Source organism: Ranitomeya variabilis, chromosome 6 (genome assembly GCF_051348905.1).
Source record: "Ranitomeya variabilis isolate aRanVar5 chromosome 6, aRanVar5.hap1, whole genome shotgun sequence".
NCBI classification, from domain to species: Eukaryota; Metazoa; Chordata; class Amphibia; order Anura; family Dendrobatidae; genus Ranitomeya; species Ranitomeya variabilis.
In genome coordinates, this window is record NC_135237.1 from 101,271,603 (window position 1) to 101,295,628 (window position 24,026).

At 43.6% G+C, this 24,026-nt stretch overlaps 1 protein-coding gene across 4 annotated transcripts in view; it reads right to left on the reverse strand.

Annotated features, from left to right (window-relative positions):
- Nucleotides 1-3,048: 3,048 nt before the first annotated feature.
- Nucleotides 3,049-24,026, reverse strand: part of DAZL (deleted in azoospermia like) — a 168,342-nt gene continuing 147,364 nt past the window's right edge. For all 4 annotated transcript variants that reach the window (XM_077268868.1, XM_077268865.1, XM_077268866.1 and 1 more), the window contains 2 exons: nt 18,118-18,213; nt 3,049-6,862 (listed from right to left, as the gene is read on the reverse strand). In XM_077268868.1, the coding sequence (XP_077124983.1) occupies nt 6,791-6,862; nt 18,118-18,213 (168 nt within the window). In that variant the 3' untranslated portion in view covers nt 3,049-6,790. The remainder of the gene's footprint in view (nt 6,863-18,117; nt 18,214-24,026) is intronic.

The window sequence follows — 24,026 nt, forward strand, 5'->3', positions numbered from 1 at the left end:
CCCTGGTAGTATGTTCTTCCTACATGTCCGCCCCATCCATACTGACTGGCGTCAGTGGTAACGGAGACAGGGATAAAGGACCCAAGGAAGTCCCACTTTCAGGTTCTTCGGGATGGTCCACCAGGTTAGAGATCTCCTTCCTGAAGGAGAAAGTGTCATCCTCTTTTCCAGAGAACTTTGCTTTCTGTCCCCAATTTTCAGAATGTCCTTCTGTAACCCCCTAGAGTGAAATGGACTCCACTTCACACAGGGAATACAGGCCGTCATTAAGCCCAGAACGCTCATTGCCTCTCTTATAAAGGCAGGGTTCTCTCTGAACCGGCGTATCCTCTCGATTAATGCCACCTGTCTCTCTTCTGGCAGAAAAGATGTTCTGGTGTGGGAATCTAACATGACTTCCCAAAATTTTATTCTGGAATGTGGGACTAGATTTGATTTCTCCCAATTCACAATCCACCCCAGTTCTTGTAGAATGGAGAGTGTGAAAATGCAATCGATTTTGAGGAGCTTCTCGGATTTCGCCATTATTAAAAAGTCGTCCAGGTATGGTACTATGGAAATACCTTGATTCATTAAAGGGAACCCATCACCCCCAAAATGGAAGATGAGCTAAGCCCACCGGCATCAGGGGTTTGTCTACAGCATTGTGATGCTGTAGACAAGCCCCTGATGTAACCTGAAAGATGAGAAAAAGAGGTTATATTATACTCACCCAGGGGCAGTCCCGCTGCGGTGGGCCTGGGCCGGGACGCCCAGTGGACCGGACCACAGCGGGGAACGCCCCTGGGTGAGTATATTCTAACCTTTTTCTCATCTTTCAGGATACATCGGGGGCTTATCTACAGCATTCCAGAATGCTGTAGATAAGCCCCCGATGCCGGTGGGCTTAGCTCACCTTCCATTTTGGGGGTGACAGGTTCCCTTTAAGTAGGTTACTACTTCTGACATCAGTTTGGTAAATATCCTGGGGGCAGAAGCTAGGCCGATGGGAAGACATCTGAATTGAAAACGATAAATTACTCCTTTGTTCATCAGAGCGAATCTCAGGAATTTTTGGTAGGAAGCATGGATTGGGACATGGTAGTATGCACTCTTTAGATCTAAGGTGCACATCACCATGTCCCTGTCTATCAGAGGTATTGTGGACTTTATAGACTCCATCCTGAATCTCCTGTATCTTATCCACCTGTTCAGGGGTTTGAGACTTATAATCGTCCTGGAGTCTCCCGATGGTTTTTTTTTATTGAAAAGAGGTTTGATTAATGACCCTTGCCTCTCTCCGGGATGGGTACTGGGACAATTGCCTCTACTTTTAATAACTCCTGGATGTCTGGCCACATGGGGGTGTTTAAGAGGGGATAGCATCTGGTTACTGTGAACCTTTCTGGAGGAAGGCTGGTGAACTCTAGCCTGTAACCCTGACCGATTACTTGAAGAATCCATGGATTTTTGGATATTTTTTGCCAACGCCCTAGAAATTTTTGCACCGACCTCCAACTCTGATGTCATTTGTTAGGCTTCTCTTAACCAGGACCCGGGAAAATGGAGTCTCTATTTTTTCCACCTTTGGGATAAGACCATCTCCCAGTTTTCCCCTTACCCCTGTAGTCTGTCTTCTGACTGGGTCGGGACCTACGAAAAAGCTGGTATTTTTATGTATTTTCTTCAGGGAACCCTTCCTTTTTGTATGAGGCTTTTTATAAAATGTCATCTAGAATTGGCCCAAACACTTTACCCTGAGAACGGGATCCCACAAAGTTTATTTTTTGATTGAATATCCCCTGACCAAGTTTTAAGCCAGATAGCTCTTCTGGCTGCATTGAACGACTCGCTTCTGGCAGCAAATTGCACCGACTCCGCTGAAGCGTCCACTATGAATCCTGTTGCGAGCTTTAGTAATGGCAAGGTCTTGAGGATGACATCTCTAGAGATTTTAGCCTTAAGATGTTCCTCCAACCATAGATGCATGGACCAGGCAACAGAGGTTGCTGCTATATTTGCCCGTATTATTGCTGCTGAGAATTCCCAAGTTCTTCTATCAGCCCATCCGCCTTGCGATCCATTGGTACCTTCAACGCAGGAGTCCTCAAATGGAATCGCCGTCTTCTTCGCCACTTTAGCCAATGGCACATTATCTTGGGAACTTCATCCCACACCTTTATATCCTCTGGATTAAAGGGCAAACGGAGTCTAAAATCTCTAGGCACCACTAGCTTCTCCGCTTCCTGCCACTCTTCCAATATGGAGCGGATGTGATTGGAGTAGCTACTCACGTGCTTCTGTGTCTGTTCTGGGCCCTCAGGTCTGCCTGTATCTTCCATTAGGCAGTTATACTAACGGGGTGCTCCCTATCAGGATGGCCGGCGGCATATACAGCCCCATTACCCCCTTTTATTCGTTTCGTTACCTGGTTGATCCTGCCCTCACCACGTCCACGCGGTGCGACGATACTGAAAAGCCTCTCCTGAGGCCGGAGCCGCCTCTGGAATCTGCCCGCTGGGAGACGATGAGTGCCCCGTCGACCGGAAGTGATGCGGTCGTCGTGGCCGCTGCAGCCTGACTAGGCGATGTCGCCGCAGTGATCCAGGAAGCAGCCGCTACACACCCAGCAGCTGGCGCCAGGACCGAGAGCCCCTGGCGTGGAGGAAGCGGACCCGACCCCAGGAGCAGCGCTACACTGAAGAGGCTGAGGGAAGAAGGGAAAGGCTGGGCCCCCGGATCACCACCATCTGCACAGCACCGTCGGAGGACCTGCTTGCCTTTCCTATCCACAGTGGGACAGGAAAAACACTGGTGGGTGGTAAGGGGAGGGTCCTTTTAACCACTGCTTGTTCCTGTCCCACTGAGGGAAAGAAGGACATCCTCCAATGGTGCTGTCAGGTGGTGAACTGGAAATATAAAGTCCCAGTGCATCCAATGTCATAAGGAGTTCAGGAAAAAAATGATAAGCCATAATTGCCGTATAAAAGGACAGAACCACTTGACTGTGTATAGGCGCATATTTTTTATTATAGACGCCAACTCCAATAACTGGTATTAGGAACAGTCTGGTTTTTTAATCTCTTTATTAATTTTAAATTGTAGACATAGATAAAAAGAGTAAAATATTGAAGTAGAAAGAAACAGGATTGCTGAGCAAGTACTTTGATATTACATACTGGGAAATCTGCAAAACCACGTTTAACTTGAAGCGGTATATCATCATTTAAAAGGAGAGGATAGTTACGTTATCCCCCTCCCCCAACCAGCTTTTCAATAATTTCCTGCTTAAAATACTGTGTGATGTACTTATTCTTAACATACAAAAGAGTCTGAGGGAAAAAAAAAAATAGGATTCCCAGTAGAAAAAAAAAAACAAAAAAAAAAAAAACAAAACACATTTTAAAATATTTTAATAACTGTTTGCAGTAGCATCATGAAACACTCATGTACTGAGGGCATCTTCCATATTCCTCTCCTTAATAGAAACCAAGTGCTGCCCTCAATACATGTAAAGTGAGGTTTCATGATAGTCACCATTATAAAACCTAAAGCTACTATTCTGTGGATCACTGTAGCCTATGAAACGCCAGAAATTGGCTCTGGATTAAATTGTGCAACACCTTCGTTCTGGCAGCACAACCACTAAATATTGTGGGATTACATTTGCATAATTTAAAAGGCATTTAACAAATTGTTTTTCCTCAAGAGGTGTCAGGAAAGATGGTCTATGACTAAAAGCTGACAAATGTTAGATGAGGAGGGTCACAAACAGCATTTGGATAGTGCACGGCTGAGGCTGCTGTACCTGTCAGCATGGGGCTGTACCAGGGTCACACTGGTTGCATGTGACACTCTACCCTTAGGTCCATCACAGCTTTAGCACCATGCTCTTACAAGGTCCCCTGCTGAGAAGCCTGTGCTAAGCAAGTTTCACAAGTCCTCATGCACTCAGCATAGAGACTATAACAAAGTAAAGTAAAAGCCACATCTACGGTCGTGTGCACGAGACCTGAGGAAGCAAATCTTGATATTAAAGGGAGTGTCACCACCAAACTCAAATTAAACCACTTATAATTTATATAAAGATATAAACGTGTGACTGTTTCACTGCTTTCACCAATTTTGTTTTATGTAAAATTAGTTTTATTATTATTATAGTTGTACATGAGGGGTCCTCGTTCAGTGGACCATCTGCCCCCGCAATCATAATCCTCCACACCTCCCCTTGTGTCAATTGAAAGTGCTTGTTTTGGAGCACTGCCTGAACCGAATCCCCAACTCCTTACACACCGACAGTGCAGGAACCAAGATCACACGAAGTGTCAGTGCAGGCGCTCTCTGACCCCCTTCTCCTGTCTGCAGTAACAGCACACAAAATCATACAATAGTAGACGACCGACGCTCATGTAGCGTCATGGCATGCAGGGCTGGGATTCGACTCGGAAGCGCTTTCTATCAAACATTAGACGTATGGAGTATTGTAATTGAGGGGCGGAAAGGTGCACTGAGCCCTCGGCCATACCAAGAGTGCAACGAAGACCCCTCGGTTACAAACGTAATAAAACATTTTATACAAAACAAAATTAGTGTACCAGGTCCCAATATAAATCTGTAAGTGGTTTATTTTGAATTTTGGGGGTGAAAGCCTTTCTGTAGGGGTGATCCTTAAAGAGAAGCTGTCATCATGATCATTATGTTAAAAGGTATGGGCAGAATGGCTGTGTCATACTGATTTAATATATACCTTTCAACGAAGCACCGAGAAAACTGAAATTTATCATGATGATTTAACGAAAACCATGCTGCAGATTTTTACACTAAAGGTATGTATTAAATCAGCATGACACAGCCATTCTGCCCATACCTTTAGTTTAACATGGATGATCCTGATGACAGGTTTTCTTTAAAGGAATATGACAGATCACCATCTCAATAGAATGTATATTTCTTTAAAGGTGACGTCCAGAATGGGCAAAAAAATAAATAAATCTGCATTTCATGAGTTTCGGATAGTATTATTCACTTCTATGGAGATCAGATGCAATTGAAGATCCAGCCACTGGACAAAGATGGTATGGATTAAGGGAAAAATAATATCTCGATCTCAAACTTGTTTTTCTGGTCCTGATCAACAACTTCATTGGAAGTGCAAAATTCTGTTAATGTAGTATACAATGGGAGTTTTAACTACAGCCTTTTTGGTTATAAAATTTTTTTTTAAAAAACCCTACATAATTCCTGGTAAAAGAAGAAATCTGTACCAACAGTAAAACTAGTGTAACAGATTTAGAAAGGGTTAAATATTCGCCAAGTCATCCAATCTGCTGACTGGACATTTCTCATGTGGCAACCACAAGGCAAAACAAGGCCAGAAAAAGGCCTTGCAGGTCTCCTGACAGGTCTGCTTTAGGAAATTCTTCTATACACCATGAAACGATCAATCATTCTAAAGCACCTTTCTTAAGACACTGCTCCATTCCTGCAAAAGATTTAAGAGTAAATTGACATCTGGATGTTATCAATCCTTTTGTCAAAGAGGTGTCTCCATACACAGTCTGTGGCACTGGACGGTGTAAGGACCCCCCCCATTGGTAACACCCAATTAGCAATTAGTGCATACATTTCTAGGAAGAGCAGAGGAATAGCACAATGCACAGGTGTTGGGAATGATGCTCTAGATTACGGAGCATAAAAGTATTTCCTAAAGCAGATCGGTCAGGAGAAATGACAGCAAATTGTTAAGTACTTTTCATTTACTTTGAAATAAAGCCAACACCTCATACCCATCAGTAGTCCAATGTAACCTGAGATTGGGTACCGACATGGCACTGGTCAGGTATATACACACACCTGGAAATACAATAGGGGAAGGTGCAATATCGTACCAGACTATAACCAAGTGCACAAGAACAGGGCCTGACGTGTCAGGAAAATCAGTTAAGGAACATTACAAAAAAAACAAAACACTTTTTTTTCTCAAAATAAAATAAAAAAAACAAAAAAAAACACACCTTTAAAATCAATACTTTGTGCAGGCATTTGTAAGTGCAAAGTACCAAATATGTCACCTCTGCTGTGCCTATGGGATTGTAAATTACAGCATAGTGCAAAAAGTGAAAAATATATACATTTCAAAACCTCCATTTGGAGGGGAAAAAGAAAACATTTTTGTAGACCATGTGAGAAAAGTGAACTCAGACTGTGGTAACTAACAACAAAACGTGAGAGCATAAAATGAGAGCTTTAGGTGCAATATCAGGCTTATTACATACAAAGTGGACAGATATGTGGATATAGATTCAGTCACCAAACCAAAAATACTGTGTAACTAGTGATTAACATTGCTCAAGTGTCTACAAAACTGTAAATTACAGAATAGTGAAAAAAAATATATAAAAATTGAAAATAGCAGTTTGGTGGGAAAAAAGCAAACATTTTTCTAGGCCAAGTGAGAAAAGTGAACTCAGGCTGTGGTGACTAACAACTAAATGTGAGACATTAAAATGAGAGTTTTAGGTGAAATATCAAGTGTAACATACAAAGTGGACAGATACGTGGTTGTAGTTTCAACCATCAAACCAAAAACATAACTAGTGATTAACACTGGTGGCTCGAATGTAACATTTCTATAAATGCCAACTGTATGGAAAATAGTGCAAGCAGCAAACAAACGCGTACAGGGTAACTAGGCTGCGTAGACAGCCTGCCAGATCCAGTACAATATATACATTTAAATAACTATATAAAACTTAACCGTATTAACACACAAACATTAACAGGATAACGCAGTAACCCTCCAGCACAAGACTTAAACTCCAGCTTTGTCAAATGTCGGCTTCATAAAAGGCCTGCTTCTTCTAAACTGATGCATTCGTCGGTCCTTAAAAACAAAGAAAAAAAAAATGCATGAAACAAAATTTTTATGAAAAAAAAATTAAATGAAACAATTTAGTTCACACTTTTTGACAACATTAAAGTGAATCTGTCAACAGGTTTTTGCTATGTAATCTGAGAGCAGCATGATGTAGAGGCAGAGACCCGGGTTCCACTGAAGTGTTACTAAACTGCTTGGTGCAGTTTTGATGGAAGCCCTGCTTTCTGTGTTGTAATCGTAGCAGCGATCAGAATGCGGAGCTGTGTATAACCCCACCCACACCTGATTGGCAACTTCCTGTGTACACGATGCATAGCCAGCAAGCAGCCAATCAGTGGTGGGGGGCGAGGTTACTCAGATTGACCTGACTGGTCTGCACGTGAGACCTAGTCCTGTAGTGATCATCTAATGATAAAACACCGAGGGCCCGATTCATCAAGACTTGTGATGTTCACCTTAGTCTTGATGAAGGGGCATGCTGGAGTTAGACGCTCCCGATTCATAAATCTAGATTTGTGCCATAACAAATGCCGCTACTCATGAGTTGGATGAGCCGTAGTCCTCATGCCCCAACCGTGCCCCAGCTCCACCCATTTTGTTGGAGCCGAGAGAAACTGAGGTCCACATAGCTGTATGACAGCTTGTTTTTTACAGTTGCAGTTTTGAAGGACACCATTTTACCATTCAATGTATTGCAAAATGGGGAAAAAAATGCAATTCCACTAAAGTTTTGCTTTTGGTGTACATTCTGTGGTAAACGTTACTCTGAATCATAATTTACTACATTTGGGAGGGGGGTGGGGGTATATGATGCCATTTTCCAAGTCCCATAACATTTTTATTTTTCCATCGATTGAGGTGGGTGACTTGTTTATTTTGTGAGATAAGCGGACTTTTACCGATACCATTTTTGACTATATATCGATTTTTTATCTTTTTTTAATGCATTTTTGCTTATGTTTTTTATTTTGATCAGACTTTTATGAACCTGGAGATCACAAGTATGCTTAATTTCTTTACTTTGAATGCGGGTAAAAGAGGCGATTTATAGTTGTACATTTTTTTAAAACTTTTTTTAATTATTATTATTATCTACGCAATATAGTCAGTGTTTAGAGCTGAAACATGCAGTCTAGAAATGGCAACCTTCAAACACGAGACAACTGGAGCAGTTTGCTCTTGAGGATTGGCCAAAATACCTGTCGAGAGGTGCAGATGTCTCATTGACAGTTACAGGAATCGTTTGATTGCAATGACTGCCTCAGGGTACCATCATTTCTGTGCACGCCTATTTCATGAGGTTTTTTAAAAAAATTTGGAAACATGGTTGAAAAGCAATGTCTGACTTTCATTTGTCCATTTTCATATTTTTTAATTATTACTATTGTTAGATTCAAGTTATTTCTGTGACCATTGTGGGTTTTTCTGTCATTAACCCCTTCATGACCCAGCCTATTTTGGCCTTAATGACCTTGCCGTTTTTTGCAATTCTGACCAGTGTCCCTTTATGAGGTAATAACTCAGGAACGCTTCAACGGATCCTAGCGATTCTGAGATTGTTTTTTCGTGACATATTGGGCTTCATGTTAGTGGTAAATTTAGGTCGATAATTTTTGAGTTTATTTGTGAAAAAAACGGAAATGTGGCAAAAAATTTGAAAATTTCGCAATTTTCACATTTTGAATTTTTATTCTGTTAAACCAGAGAGTTATGCGACACAAAATAGTTAATAAATAACGTTTCCCACATGTCTACTTTACATCAGCACAATTTTGGAAACAATTTTTTTTTTTGCTAGGAAGTTATAAGGGTTAAAATTTGACCAGTGATTTCTCATTTTTACAACAAAATTTACAAAACCATTTTTTTTAGGGACCACCTCACATTTGAAGTCATTTTGAGGGTTCTATATGGCTGAAAATACCCAAAAGTGACACCATTCTAAAAACTGCACCCCTCAAGGTGCTCAAAACCACATTCAAGAAGTTTATTAACCCTTCAGGTGTTTCACAGCAGCAGAAGCAACATGGAAGTAAAAAATGAACATTTAACTTTTTAGTCACAAAAATGATCTTTTAGCAACAATTTTTTTATTTTCCCAAGGGTAAAAGGAGAAACTGGACCAGGGACGTTGTTGTCCAATTTGTCCTGAGTACGCTGATACCTCATATGTGGGGGTAAACCACTGTTTGGGCGCACGGCAGGGCTCGGAAGGGAAGGAGCGCCATTTGACTTTTTGAATGAAAAATTGGCTCCAATCTTTAGCGGACACCATGTCGCGTTTGGAGAGCCCCCGTGTGCCTAAACATTGGAGCTCCCCCACAAGTGACCACATTTTGGAAACTAGACCCCCCAAGGAACTTATCTAGAAGCATAGTGAGCACTTTAAACCCCCAGGTGCTTCACAAATTGATCCGTAAAAATGAAAAAGTACTTTTTTTTCACAAAAAAATTATTTTAGCCTCAATTTTTTCATTTTCACATGGGCAACAGGATAAAATGGATCCTAAATTTTGTTGGGCAATTTCTCCTGAGTACACCAATACCTCACATGTGGGGGTAAACCACTGTTTGGGCACATGGTAAGGCTTGGAAGGGAAGGAGCGCCATTTGACTTTTTGAATGGAAAATTATCTCCATCGTTAGCGGACACCATGTCGCGTTTGGAAAGCTCCTGTGTGCCTAAACATTGGAGCTCCTCCACAAGTGACCCCATTTTGGAAACTAGACCCCCCAAGGAACTCATCCAGAGGCATAGTGAGCACTTTAAACCCCCAGGTGCTTCACAAATTGATCCGCAAAAATGAAAAAGTACTTTTTTTTCACACAAAATTTCTTTTAGCCTCAATTCTTTCATTTTCACATGGGCAACAGGATAAAATGGATCCTAAAATTTGTTGGGCAATTTCTCCTGAGTATGCCGATACCTCATATGTGGGGGTAAACCACTGTTTGGGTGCACGGCAAGGCTCGGAAGGGGAGGCGTGCCATTTGACTTTTTGAATGGAAAATTACCTCCAATCGTTAGCGGACACCATGTCGCGTTTGGAGAGCCCCTGTGTGCCTAAACATTGGAGCTCCCCTACAAGTGACCCCATTTTGGAAACTAGACCCCCCAAGAAACTTATCTAGATGCATAGTGAGCACTTATAACCCCCAGGTGCTTCACAGAAGTTTATAACGCAGAGCCGTGAAAATAAAAAAATAATTTTTCTTTCCTCAAAAATGATTTTTAGCCCAGAATTTTTTATTTTCCCAAGGGTAATAGGAGAAATTGGACCCCAAATGTTTTTGTCCAGTTTGTTCTGAGTACGATGATACCCCATATGTGGGGGTAAACCACTGTTTGGGCGCACGGCAGGGCTCGGAAGGGAAGGCACGCCATTTGGCTTTTTGAATGGAAAATTAGCTCCAATCATTAGCGGACACCATGTCGCGTTTGGAGAGCCCCTGTGTGCCTAAACATTGGAGCTCCCGCACAAGTGACCCCATTTTGGAAACTAGACCTCCCAAGGAACTAATCTAGATGTGTGGTGAGCACTTTGAACCCCCAAGTGCTTCACAGAAGTTTATAACGCAGAGCCATGAAAATAAAAAATAATTTTTCTTTTCTCAAAAATGATTTTTTAGCCCACAATTTTTTATTTTCCCAAGGGTAACAGGAGAAATTGGACCCCAAAAGTTGTTGTCCAGTTTCTCCTGAGTACGCTGATACCCCATATGTGGGGGTAAACCACTGTTTTGGCACACGTCAGGGTTCGGAAGGGAAGTAGTGACGTTTTGAAATGCAGACTTTGATGGAATGCTCTGCGGGCGTCAGGTTGCGTTTGCAGAGCCCCTGATGTGCCTAAACAGTAGGAACTCCCCACAATTGACTCCATTTTGGAAACTAGACCCCCAAGGGAACTTATCTAGATGTGTAGTGAGCACTTTGAACCCCCAAGTGCTTCACAGAAGTTTATAACGCAGAGCCGTGAAAATAAAAAATGTGTTTCCTTTCCTCAAAAATATTTTTTTAGCCCAGAATTTTTTTATTTTTGCAAGAGTAACAGGAGAAATTGGACCCCAAAAGTTGTTGTCCAGTTTCTCCTGAGTACGCTGATACCCCATATGTGGGGGTAAACCACTGTTTTGGCACACGTCGGGGTTCGGAAGGGAAGTAGTGACGTTTTGAAATGCAGACTTTGATGGAATGCTCTGCGGGCGTCAGGTTGCGTTTGCAGAGCCCCTGATATGCCTAAACAGTAGAAACCCCCCACAAGTGACCCCATTTTGGAAACTAGACCCCCCAAGGAACTTATCTAGATGTGTGGTGAGCACGTTCAACCCCCAAGTGCTTCACAGAAGTTTACAACGCAGAGCCGTGAAAATAAAAAATCATTTTTCTTTCCTCAAAAAAGATGTTTTAGCAAGCAATTTTTTATTTTCACAAGGGTAACAGGAGAATTTGGACCCCAATATTTGTTGCCCAGTTTGTTGTGAGTACGCTGATACCCCATATGTGGGGGTAAACCACTGTTTTGGCACACGTCGGGGTTCGGAAGGGAAGTAGTGACGTTTTGAAATGCAGACTTTGATGGAATGCTCTGCGGGCGTCAGGTTGCGTTTGCAGAGCCCCTGATATGCCTAAACAGTAGAAACCCCCCACAAGTGACCCCATTTTGGAAACTAGACCCCCCAAGGAACTTATCTAGATGTGTGGTGAGCACGTTCAACCCCCAAGTGCTTCACAGAAGTTTACAACGCAGAGCCGTGAAAATAAAAAATCATTTTTCTTTCCTCAAAAAAGATGTTTTAGCAAGCAATTTTTTATTTTCACAAGGGTAACAGGAGAATTTGGACCCCAATATTTGTTGCCCAGTTTGTTGTGAGTACGCTGATACCCCATATGTGGGGGTAAACCACTGTTTGGGCACACGTCAGGGCTCGGAAGGGAAGTAGTGACATTTGAAATGCAGACTTTGATGGAATGGTCTGCGGGCGTCACATTGCATTTGCAGAGCCCCTGATGTACCTAAACAGTAGAAACACCCCACAAGTGACCCCATTTTGGAAACTAGACCCCCGAAGGAACTTATCTAGATGTGTGGTGAGCACTTTCAACCCCCAAGTGCTTCACAGAAGTTTATAACGCAGAGCCGTGAAAATAAAAAATAATTGTTCTTTCCTCAAAAATTATGTTTTAGCAAGTAATTTTTTATTTTTGCAAGGGTAACAGGAGAAATTAGACCCCAGCAGTTGTTGCCCAGTTTGTCCTGAGTACGCTGGTACCCCAAATGTGGGGGTAAACCACTGTTTGGGCGCACGTCGGGGCTTGGAAGGGCGGGAGCACCATTTGACTTTTTGAACGCAAGATTGGCTGGAATCAATGGTGGCGCCATGTTGCGTTTGGAGACCCCTGATGTGCCTAAACAGTGGAAACCCCTCAATTCTAACTTCAACACTAACCCCAACACACCCCTAATCCTAATCCCAACTGTAGCCATAACCCTAATCACAACCTTAACCCCAACACACCCCTAACCACAACCCTAACCGCAACACACCCGTAACCCTAATTCCAACCCTAATCCTAACCCTAATCCCAACCGTAACCCTAATCCCAACCCTAACCACAACTGTAACCCCAACACACCCCTAACCCTATCCGTAACCCTAACCACAAGCCTAATCTTAACCCTATTTCAAACCCTAGCCCTAATTCCAACCCTAACTCTAATTCCAACCCTAACCCTAAGGCTATGTGCCCACGTTGCGGATTCGTGTGAGATTTTTCCTCATGATTTTTGAAAAATCTGCAGGTAAAAGGCACTGCGTTTTACCTGCGGATTTACAGCAGATTTCCAGTGTTTTTTTGTGCAGATTTCACCTGCGGATTCCTATTGAGGAACAGGTGTAAAACGCTGCGGAATCCGCACAAAGAATTGACATGCTGCGGAAAATACAACGCAGCGTTTCTGCACGGAATTTTCCGCACCATGGGCACAGCGGATTTGGTTTTCCTTAGGTGTACATGGTACTGTAAACCTGATGGAAAACTGCTTCGAATTCGCAGCGGCCAATCCGCTGCGGATCCGCGGCCAATCCGCTGCCGATCCGCTGCGGATCCGCTGCGGATCCGCGGCCGATCCGCGGCCGATCCGCTGCCGATCCGCTGCGGATCCGCTGCGGATCCGCGGCCGATCCGCTGCGGATCCGCGGCCGATCCGCTCTGTGTGCACATGCCATAACCCTACCCCTAACCCTAACCCTACCCGTAACCCTAACCCTACCCCTAGTTCTAACCCTAGTTCTAACCCTAACCCTAGTGGAAAAAGAAAAAAAAATATTTTCTTTATTTTATTATTGTCCCTACCTATGGGGGTGATAAAGGGGGGGGTTTATTTATTATTTTTTTATTTTGATCGCTGTGATAGAACCTACCACAGCGATCAAAATGTACCTCTAATGAATCTGCCGGCCGGCGGGCGCACTGAGCATGCGCCCGCCATTTTGGAAGATGGCGGCGCCCATGATGGAGGCGGACGGGGACCGGGAGCCTCGGTAAGTATAAGGGGGGGGAGATCGGGGCACGGGGGGGGGGGCGTCGGAGCACGGGGGGGTGACATAGGAGCAGGGGGGGAGCGGGCAGGAGGACGGGGGAGCGGACAGCAGGACGGGGGAGCCGGCAGGTGGACGGAGGGGACCGGAGGACTAACGGAGCACTGGGGGGGCGATCGGTGGGGTGGGGGGGGGGTCACATTAGTGTTTCCAGCCATGGCCGATGATATTGCAGCATCGGCCATGGCTGGATTGTAATATTTCACCAGTTTTTTAGGTGAAATATTACAAATCGCTCTGATTGGCAGTTTCACTTTCAACAGCCAATCAGAGCGATCGTAGCCACGGGCTGAAGTACCACTCCCCCTCTCCCTGCAGATCGGGTAAAATAGGAGTTAACCCCTTCACGCGATCTGCAGGGACGCGATCATTCCATGACGCCACATAGGCGTCATGGGTCGGATTGGCACGGGTTTTCATGACGCCTATGTGGCGTCATGGGTCGGGAAGGGGTTAAACGAGGGGTACCAACAATTTTGACCACGTGTGTATTTGATGCAATAAAACAAAAAAATTATTTAAAAATCATAACGTGATTTTTTTTTAGATTTTCTCTCACACAGTTGAAGTGTACCTATGATAAAAATTGCAGACCTCTCCATTCTTTGTAGGTGGGAAAACTTGCAAAATCAGCAGTGTATCAAATACTTATTTTCCCCACTACATGTGATATTGTGTCAAGGAGTTTTTCCTCTTCTTCCAAGAGATGTAACTATCTATCTATCTATAATTGTCTAAGGGGTACTTCCGTCTTTCTGTCTGCAACTTCCGTCACGGAAATCCCGCGTTGCTGATTGGTCTCGCCAGCTGCCTGACATGGCTGCCGCGACCAATCAGCGACGGGCACAGTCCGATTAGTCCCTCCCTACTCCCCTGCAGTCACCGCCCGTCGCCCGCATACTCCCCTCCAGTCACCGCAAACACGGGGTTAATACCAGCGGTAACGGACCTCATTATGGCGCGGGTAATGCACTCCGTTACCGCGGCTACTAACCCTGTGTGTCCCCAACTTTTTACTATTGATGCTCCCTATGCAGCATCAATAGTAAAAAGATGTAATGTTAAAAATAATAATAAAAAAAAAACGGCTATTCTCACCTTCCGTCGTCGGACGATGCGCTCGCGCCCGCCGCCATCTTCCGTTCCCAGAGATGCATTGCGAAATTACCCAGAAGACTTAGCGGTTTCGCAAGACCACTAAGTCTTCTGGGTAATTTTGCAATGCATCCTGGGAACGGAAGATGGCGGCAGCCGCGCGTGCATCGCCAGGACTTCGCTGGATCCCTGCGGGTGAGAATATAACTATTTTTATTTAAATTTTTTTTTTTTTTTTAACAGGGATATGGTGCCCACACTGCTAAATACTACGAGGGATGTGTTATATACTACATGGCTGCTAGATACTGCGTATACTGCGTGGGCTGTGCTACATACTACGTGCCCTGTGTTATATACTACGTCGCCTGTGTTATATACTGCGTGGCTGCTATATACCGCGTGGGCTGTGTTATATACTGTTTGGGCTGTATTAACGCATCGGGTATTCTACAATATGTATGTATGTATGTATGTATGTATGTATGTATGTATGTATGTATGTATGTATGTATCTAGCAGCCACATAGTATATAGCACAGGCCACGTAGTATTTGTCTGCTATATACTACATGGCTCCTATATACTACGTGGCCTGTGCTATATACTGTGTGGCTGCTATATACATACATACATACATACATACATACATACATACATACATATTCTAGAATACCCGATGTGTTAGAATCAGGCCACCATCTAGTTTTTTCATAAACATGGCCATAAGAGGGCTTGTTTGCAGGACTAGTTGTAGTTTTGGATGTGAAACCTGGACAATAAAAAAACAAGCCAGAAGAATCAACGCCTTAAAAATGTGGTGCTGGAGAAGGATGTTATCAAAGCTATTGATGGCAAGAAGATCAATCTTGGAACAAATTAAGCCAGACATGTCACTCAAAACAAGGCTCACCAGTCTATGACTTGCGTACTTTAACCACATCATAAGAAGAGAGGAATCACTGGAGAAGGACATCATGGTCGGAAGAATAGAAGAAACAAGGCAAAGAGAAAAACCAGCAACCCAAAAACTTGATACAATTAAAATAATGGTGGAGAAGACCCTGGTGGACCTATTTTGGCTTATACAAAATTAATCTTATACAGATCGTTCATCCATAACATCACAATGCCTCAAGAGCGAGCCGAAGGCCATGTACTGTATATACTCGAGTATAAGCTGAGAATTTCAGCCCTTTTTTTAGGCTGAAATCGCCCCTCGGCTTATGCTTGAGTCATTCCCAGGGGTCGGCAGGGGAGGGGGAGCGGCAGCTGTGTAATAATACTCACCTGCTCCTGGCTCGGTCCCTGCAGTCCCTGGTTCCCGGGAGCCGGCAGCTTCTTCCTGTAGTGAGCGGTTACATGGTACCCAACTCCACTCCCATAGGGGTGGAGCCGCATATTCATTACTGTAATGAGCGGTACCATGTGACCACTCACTACAGGAAGAAGCTGTCATCGCCGGGGAACAGACGTGCGGGGACCGTGCCAGGAGCAGGTGAGTATAACGCAGTGCGCGATATTCACCTGTCCCCCGTTCCACCGCTCCGTCTTTCTCTGCAGTGATGCTCAGGTCAGAGGGCGTGATGACGCGATTAGTGCGCGCCGCCCTCTGCCTGAACAGTCAGTGCAGAGGACGGGGAAGACAGCAGCGCCCATCACTGGAACGGGGAGCATGTGAATGTAGCAAGTGCCGGGGCCTGAGAGGTATGTGATTTTTTTTTGTTTTTTTAATTGCAGCAACAGCATATGGGGCAAATGTCTGTATGGAGCATCTTATGGGGCCATGTGCAGCATTATATGGGGCAAATATCTGTAATCGGGCCATGTGCAGCATTATATGGGGCAAATATCTCTATGGGGCCATGTGCAGCATTATATGGGGCAAATATCTGTATGGAGCATCTTATGGGGCCATGTGCAGCATTATATGGGGCAAATATCTCTATGGAGCATCTTATGGGGCCATAATCAGCATTTATGAGGCAAATGTCTGTATGGAGCATCTTATGGGGCCATAATCAACATTTATGCAGCACTGTATGGGGCATACTTTAATACGGAGCATCTTATGGGGCCCATCAAACTGTGTGGAGAATTATATGGGGCGTGTTTTGTATGGAGCATCTTATGGGGCCCATCATGAACTGTATAGAGCATTATATGGGGCTCCTGATTCAATATGGATATTCAAAAACACTTAACCTACTGATGTCTCAATTAATTTTACTTTTATTTGTATCTATTTTTATTTTTGACATTTACCAGTAGCTGCTGCATTTTCCACCCTAGGCTTATACTCGAGTCATTAAGTTTTCCCAGTTTTTTTGTGGCAAAATTAGGGGTCTCTGCTTATACTCGGGTCGGCTTATACTCGAGCATATACGGTAATAATAAAATACTGAGCTTACCATTCAATATAGTGAAAAACCGGAACAAAATAATTAGTTTGTGTGTCATTTTCTGTGACCTGTAATGTGATTTTTCAGTTGATAGGACTGATCGCTTGTATCCCTTAGTTTGAGAAACATACAAAGTTTTGATTGCTATTGTAATTTTTTTCCTCTGTAAGGATTTACTGCTTGGGTTAATTTTGTATACTGATAGTTTGTACTTTTACTGATGCAACAACTGATGAAGTCACTTTTTAAAATATATTTTTTAATGGGGGAAGGGGGGCATTAAAAATTTAGTTTTTTAAAACTTATTTTTAGATTCACTTAGGGCACATTTACCTGCAATTATACAGAAAATTATATTATCTCATTAAGCCAACTCATGGGGCTTTAAAACAGCACTCAGATGTCAGCTATGCAAACTTTCAGCAGGCCCCCATCAATCAGAGTTCGCGGGGTGCGACACATGCACTTGTAGTCTCGTCATTTGTTAAAAGCAATGATGTGTGCAAGTCCAATCGCTGTTGTTACATGTAATGCAGCCAGCATCTCTCAGGTTTGGTGTGAGCTCAGTTCTTGAGCCTTAACAATACATAGGTACCAGATATATGATGTATTCCTACATCCAACATTGAGAAACGGTTAGAAATTACATCATGGTGACTGATTCTAGCATTGAAGTCACTTTCTGTGGTATAGAAAGCACAATTGAGCTGTGTTTTAGTGATGAGTGGGGTGGTAATTATCAGAGCCCCAGACCTCCACTACATATCTGAGACAGATGCCTTTCCAGCAGTGAGATAGGTTAAACATGGTGTGAAACAAGCCCACCCAGATCTGCTCTTCATCAATCTCTGTTCACTGCCAAGAACTCTCTTACTGGTGCTCAAAAATCAAAATTCAAGAATTTCAAGCAAGTAATACACTGCAACTCCCCCGCCGCTCAGGTGGTCGCCATCACTTTCAACAGAATGTTGTCCTGATCATCACCTGCCTCTGTGGCCAAGCAGTGGCCTCAGCTATCAGGCGACTATATGAAAGATCAAATCGTGTCTGGTCCCAGCAGAGACCTCTAGAGCAGCAGGGCTGGGAGTTCAGAGAGACAAGTCACACTTTATGCTAATAATAATAATAATAATAATAATAATAATGTTGTTTGAATCTCTATACCTTTAAGTAATCCTCTTGTGGAAACATAAATCTTGGACGCCTCCCATCTCCATGGATAAGACATGATAAAATGGTCTGAATGCTTCTGTCCACTTTCTGGAATGGCATAAATAGAAAAAAAAAACTAGAAAAACAAATCCAATGTGACATAAGCTAGACCACTCCACATAAAGGTTACCTGTGATAGAGATAATATATATATATTATATATATTATATATATATATATATATATATATATATATATATATATATATATATATATATATATATATATATATATATATATATATATATATATATATATATATATATATATATATATATATATATATACATATATATATACACACACACACACACACACGTGTGCGCGAATAACCAGAGTCAGCAGACTGACTCACTGCAAGAATGCCCTTGTGGGCTCCAGCCTCACCCTCAGGGGCGTCCATGGCGCAGACCTTGGTACATGGGCCAAACTACATCAGGCAACACCCCACTCAATCCCCAGCATCTGGATTTTAATGGTATCTGGATCTTCAGGATCCAGATACTGTTAAATGAAATTAGGAGAGGAGAGTGCGATAACTCTCTCCTTCGGCATTCAGTCTGTACGTCAGTCTGTACGGGGGCAGAATGGAGACACGGGGGGGCAGAGTGGAGACACGGGGGGGCAGAGTGGAGACACGGGGGGGCAGAGTGGAGACACGGGGGGGCAGAGTGGAGACACGGGGGGGCAGAGTGGAGACACGGGGGGGGCAGAGTGGAGACACGGGGGGGCAGAATGGAGACACGGGGGGGGCAGAATGGAGACACGGGGGGGGCAGAATGGAGACACGGGGGGGGCAGAATGGAGACACGGGGGGGCAGAATGGAGACACGGGGGGGCAGAATGGAGACACGGGGGGGGCAGAATGGAGACACGGGGGGGGCAGAATGGAGACACGGGGGGGCAGAATGGAGACACGGGGGGGCAGAATGGAGACACGGGGGGGCAGAATGGAGACACGGGGGGGCAGAATGGAGACACGGGGGGGCAGAATGGAGACACGGGGGGGCAGAATGGAGACACGGGGGGGCAGAATGGAGACACGGGGGGGCAGAATGGAGACACGGGGGGGGGCAGAATGGAGACACGGGGGGGGGCAGAATGGAGACAGGGGGGGGCAGAATGGAGACACGGGGGGGCAGAATGAGAAAAGGAGCATGGAGACATGGGGCAGAATGGAGATAAGGGGACAGAATGGATACAAGGCAGAATGGAGACACGGTGGCAGGATGGGAGAAACGGGCAGAATGGAGACATGGTGCAGGATGAAGACAGATGGGGCAGGAATATGGGGCAGGATGGAGACATGTGCAGGAGACATGGGGCAAGATGAAGACAGATGGGGCAGGATGGAGACAGATGGTGCAGGAACATGGGGCAGGATGGAGAAACATGGCGCAGGATCATAGGGCAGGATAGATATGATCGAGACAGATGGAGCAGGATCATGGGACAGGTGGGGCAAGATCATGGGACAGGTGGGGCAGGATGGGACATCACATGGAGGCAGGATGGGAGAACATATGGCTGGAGCAAGGTATGAGACACACGGGGGCCAGGATGGGGGATATTATTACTGCAGTCAGGTATTTTTTGATGATGGTGTTTTAAATGGGGGAGGCAGTCCTGTTACTGTGCAGAGCAACACTGTCGCCTTTTTTTCTTCATCTGGTGTAGTTTAGAATTTGTGGGAAAAAAAGTAATGTGTTCTGCTATCGGAGCTCTAGATAACTGTTATTTCCTGCGGAGACAAGCCCTGGCTGGAAGAAGTGACGGTGGTCTGTGCTGGATGAAGATGAAAAGCAAACATGAAGGACTTCATCTAGAGACGTCACTGGTGACTCAGTGTGTTACATGTACACTGACACTATACTACAATGTGGCCCTCGACCAACTTTCATAGCAGAATGTGGCTCAAGGTAAGAAAGGTTGGGGACCCCTGATGTAGTGTATAATAAACTTGTACTTTTTTAGACTATTTTGGACGTGTACTCCAATATTTTTTTCGGTTATGATGATGTATTAACTAATATTTTCCTGATGTGGCTTCTCCCTCTCATTAGTTTCCCCACAAGGTGTTGAGCATGTGGGGGGAGGGTCACTTTGATGCTTTCCATTTTGGGCTGTTTTTATTAGATAAAAAATAACCTAGACATGTTTGGTGTCTATGAACTCGTAATGACCTGGAGAATCATAATAGCAGGCCAGTTTTAGCATTTAGTGAACCTAGCTTAGCAAAAAAGCCAAACAAAAAACAAGTGTGGGATTGCACTTATTTTGCAATTTCACCACACTTGGAATTTTTTTCCCGTTTTCTAGTACAAGACATGGTAAAACCAATGGTGACATTGAAAAGTACAACTCATCCTGCAAAAAATAAAACCTCACATGGCCATATTGACGGAAAAATAAAAAAAGTTATGGCTCTGGGAAGGAGGGGAGTGAAAAACGAATAAGAGCTGCGTCTTGAAGGGGTTAACATTAATTTAATAAACCATTGTTTTAACTCCATAATGCAATATGAATAGCATAACACATTAGGCATTCACATTAGTCAGGTTTCCAGCAAACCGGAGATCGCCTTGTCGTTGGCTGCTAGGCATGAATGAATTGGCCAAATTACGGTATGTGCCAAGTATCTCCATTTTCCTTATTATCAAGAGCAGTAATCCGAATCATATTTACATGCTTTAGCGCTACAGAGTGCAACTTTATTTGAATATATATATATATATATATATATATATATATATATATATATATATATACATACATACATACACACACATACATACATATACACACACACACACACACACACACACACATACATACATACATACATACATACATACACACACACACACACACACATATGTATATATACACACGCACACATACGATTACTCTTCGTTTGCACCTGTTCACACCAGTTTTCAGTTTTGGAAGTGCCAGTCAGTTTTTTGGTAATCATACTGTAGATGTCTGGAGGAATTTACAGTAAGGGTATCATACTGTATGTGGGGGTGGTATTGTGAAAGTCGTATTGAGGATAAAAAAAACTTGAGCGGCTTCTCTGGGCAAGTATCAATAATTATAAGTGTAACTTAGATAAATCATTGATATTTGACTATTGAGGTTCAATATCCAGCACCCCGTAATATTATTATTATTTATATAGCACCATTGATTCCATGGTGCTGTACATGAGTAAGGATACTTTCACACTAGCGTCGTACTCGGCCTGTCGCAGTGCGTCGGGCCGACGTACCGACGCTAGCAGTGAATGCGCCGCACAACGGGGGCAGTGGATGCTGTTTTTCCACGCATCCGCTGTCCCATTGTGAGGTGCGGGGAGGTGGGGGCGGAGTTCCGGCCGCACATGCGCGGTCGGAAATGCCGGACCGTCGGCAGCAAAAAATGTTACATGTAACGTTATTTGCAGCCGACAGTCCGACGCAACACGGTGCAACCGTCGCACGACGGTTGCGACGTGTGGCAAAGCGTCGCAATGCAACGCTAATGCAAATCAATGGTGAAAAAACGCATCCTACAAGCACTTTTGCAGGATGCGTTTTTTCAACCAAACGACGCATAGCGACGTGCAGTGCACGACGCTAGTGTGAAAGAGGCCTAATAGTCTCTGGCAGCGTCTGAATGTAAACATTTAAGGAGCTACACTGCACAGCTTTCTCCAATGTGTCATTTTGTCATTAAAGGGAGTTTTGCAGGCCAGGGATATTCTTCTTCAAGCACTGTTATGTAGAATCCAAACAGTGTGTGGTAGACTCACTCACAGAATCCGTCCCTGCCTGCCGGTTTCATCGGTCATCGTGTGATCATAGCCAGACTAAATTCTTCCCCCTGCTTATCACAATGCTTTAACATTTTCAGAAAAGCAGCCATCGGCACGTGACCACAAGTATGCAAATAGCTTATGAGCGATCACCTGGTGACAGATTACACAGGCAAGCCCAATCTTAACATTGCGTATCTTATGTCAATATCTTAAAGGGAACCTATCACCTGAATTTGGCGGGACCAGTTTTGGGTCATATGGGCGGGGTTTTCGGGTGTTTGATTCACCCTTTCCTTACCCGCTGGCTGCATGCTGGCTGCAATATTGGATTGAAGTTCATTCTCTGTCCTCCGGAGTACACGCCAGCGCAAGGTAATATTGCCTTGCGCTGGCGTGTACTATGGAGGACAGAGAATGAACTTCAATCCAATATTGCAGCCAGCATGCAGCCAGCGGGTAAGGAAAGGGTGAATCAAACACCCGAAAACCTCGCCCATATGACCCAAAACTGGTCCCGCCAAATTCAGGTGATAGGTTCCCTTTAAGATATAGTGCCTGACAAAAATTAGACCTGGTCAGAAAAACTTAATATTAAAGGGGTCGTCCGCTACTAGGAGAACCACCCTTCTTGATCTAAATGTGTGGCCCCGATAAAATAATTAAAAAAAAACAAAAACAGCTACAGGCCTGACTTCCTCTTCATGTTCAATTTGTGTGAAGGAGACCGTGACTCCAGCGCCGATTGGTTGCAGGGCATCATGTGTCACACCAACTGCAAGAGACTCCCGTAACTGCGAGTGCAGACACTGCAGGAATGGCGCCTGCACGGGACAAGAGTATAGGCTTTTTTTTATTTTATCGGCCCCAAACATTTAGAACAAGAAAGGGGTTGTCCTAGTAGTAGACAACCCTTTTAATGATAATGCTTTTGCACAAGGGAAAGGTGGGCCCTCAGATTAAATTGCTCTGGTGGGCCCAATGTTCCCCAGTCCAACACTGGGCATAAAAGACAGTCTGCATCTCCTAACAAAGTGACATTAACAGGAAGGTGCGATTCTCTATTGTAAATGAGATGCTAAAACAAAACAAAATGCAACAGCACTGTGCAGGGGTGATAGTGTCTGCAAATGAGATTTTTTTATACCGTATTACTTCTATACTTTGCTTCTTGTTCTTGGCACACATTAAAGTTCACTTTAGGTCTCCTGTTGTGCAGATATACTATTCAGTATGAGGACCTCTCTCTCCTGGGCCTAAAAAATTAAATGAGTTTTCCCCACGAACAAAATTAATTTCAAAGTTTATTTTAATCAAAGCTGATTCCCACCAATTTCTTTGAAAAGGGGTTGTCCGATGACTAAGCAGCTCGTTTAACCCCTTTACCCCCAAGGGTGGTTTGCACGTTAATGACCGGGCCAATTTTTACAATTCTGACCACTGTCCCTTTATGAGGTTATAACTCTGGAACGCTTCAACGGATCCTGATGATTCTGACAATGTTTTCTCGTGACATATTGTACTTTATGATAGTGGTAACATTTCTTTGATATTACCTGAGTTATTTGTGAAAAAAAAAATGGAAATTCGGCGAAAATTTTGAAAATTTCGCAATTTTCCAACTTTGAATTTTTATGCAATTAAATCACAGAGATATGTCACACAAAATACTTAATAAGTAACATTTCCCACATGTCTACTTTACATCAGCACAATTTTGGAACAAAATTTTTTTTTCGTTAGGGAGTTAAGGGTTAAAAGTTGACCAGCAATTTCTCATTTTTACAACACTATTTTTTTTTTTAGGGACCACATCTCATTTGAAGTCATTTTGAGGGGTCTATATGATAGAAAATAACCAAGTGTGACACAATTCTAAAAACTGCACCCCTCAAGGTGCTCAAAACCACAATCAAGAAGTTTATTAACCCTTCAGGTGTTTCACAGGAATTTTTGGAATGTTTAAATAAAAATGAACATTTAACTTTCTTTCACAAAAAAATTTAATTCAGCTCCAATTTGTTTTATTTTACCAAGGGTAACAGGAGAAAATGGACCCCAAAAG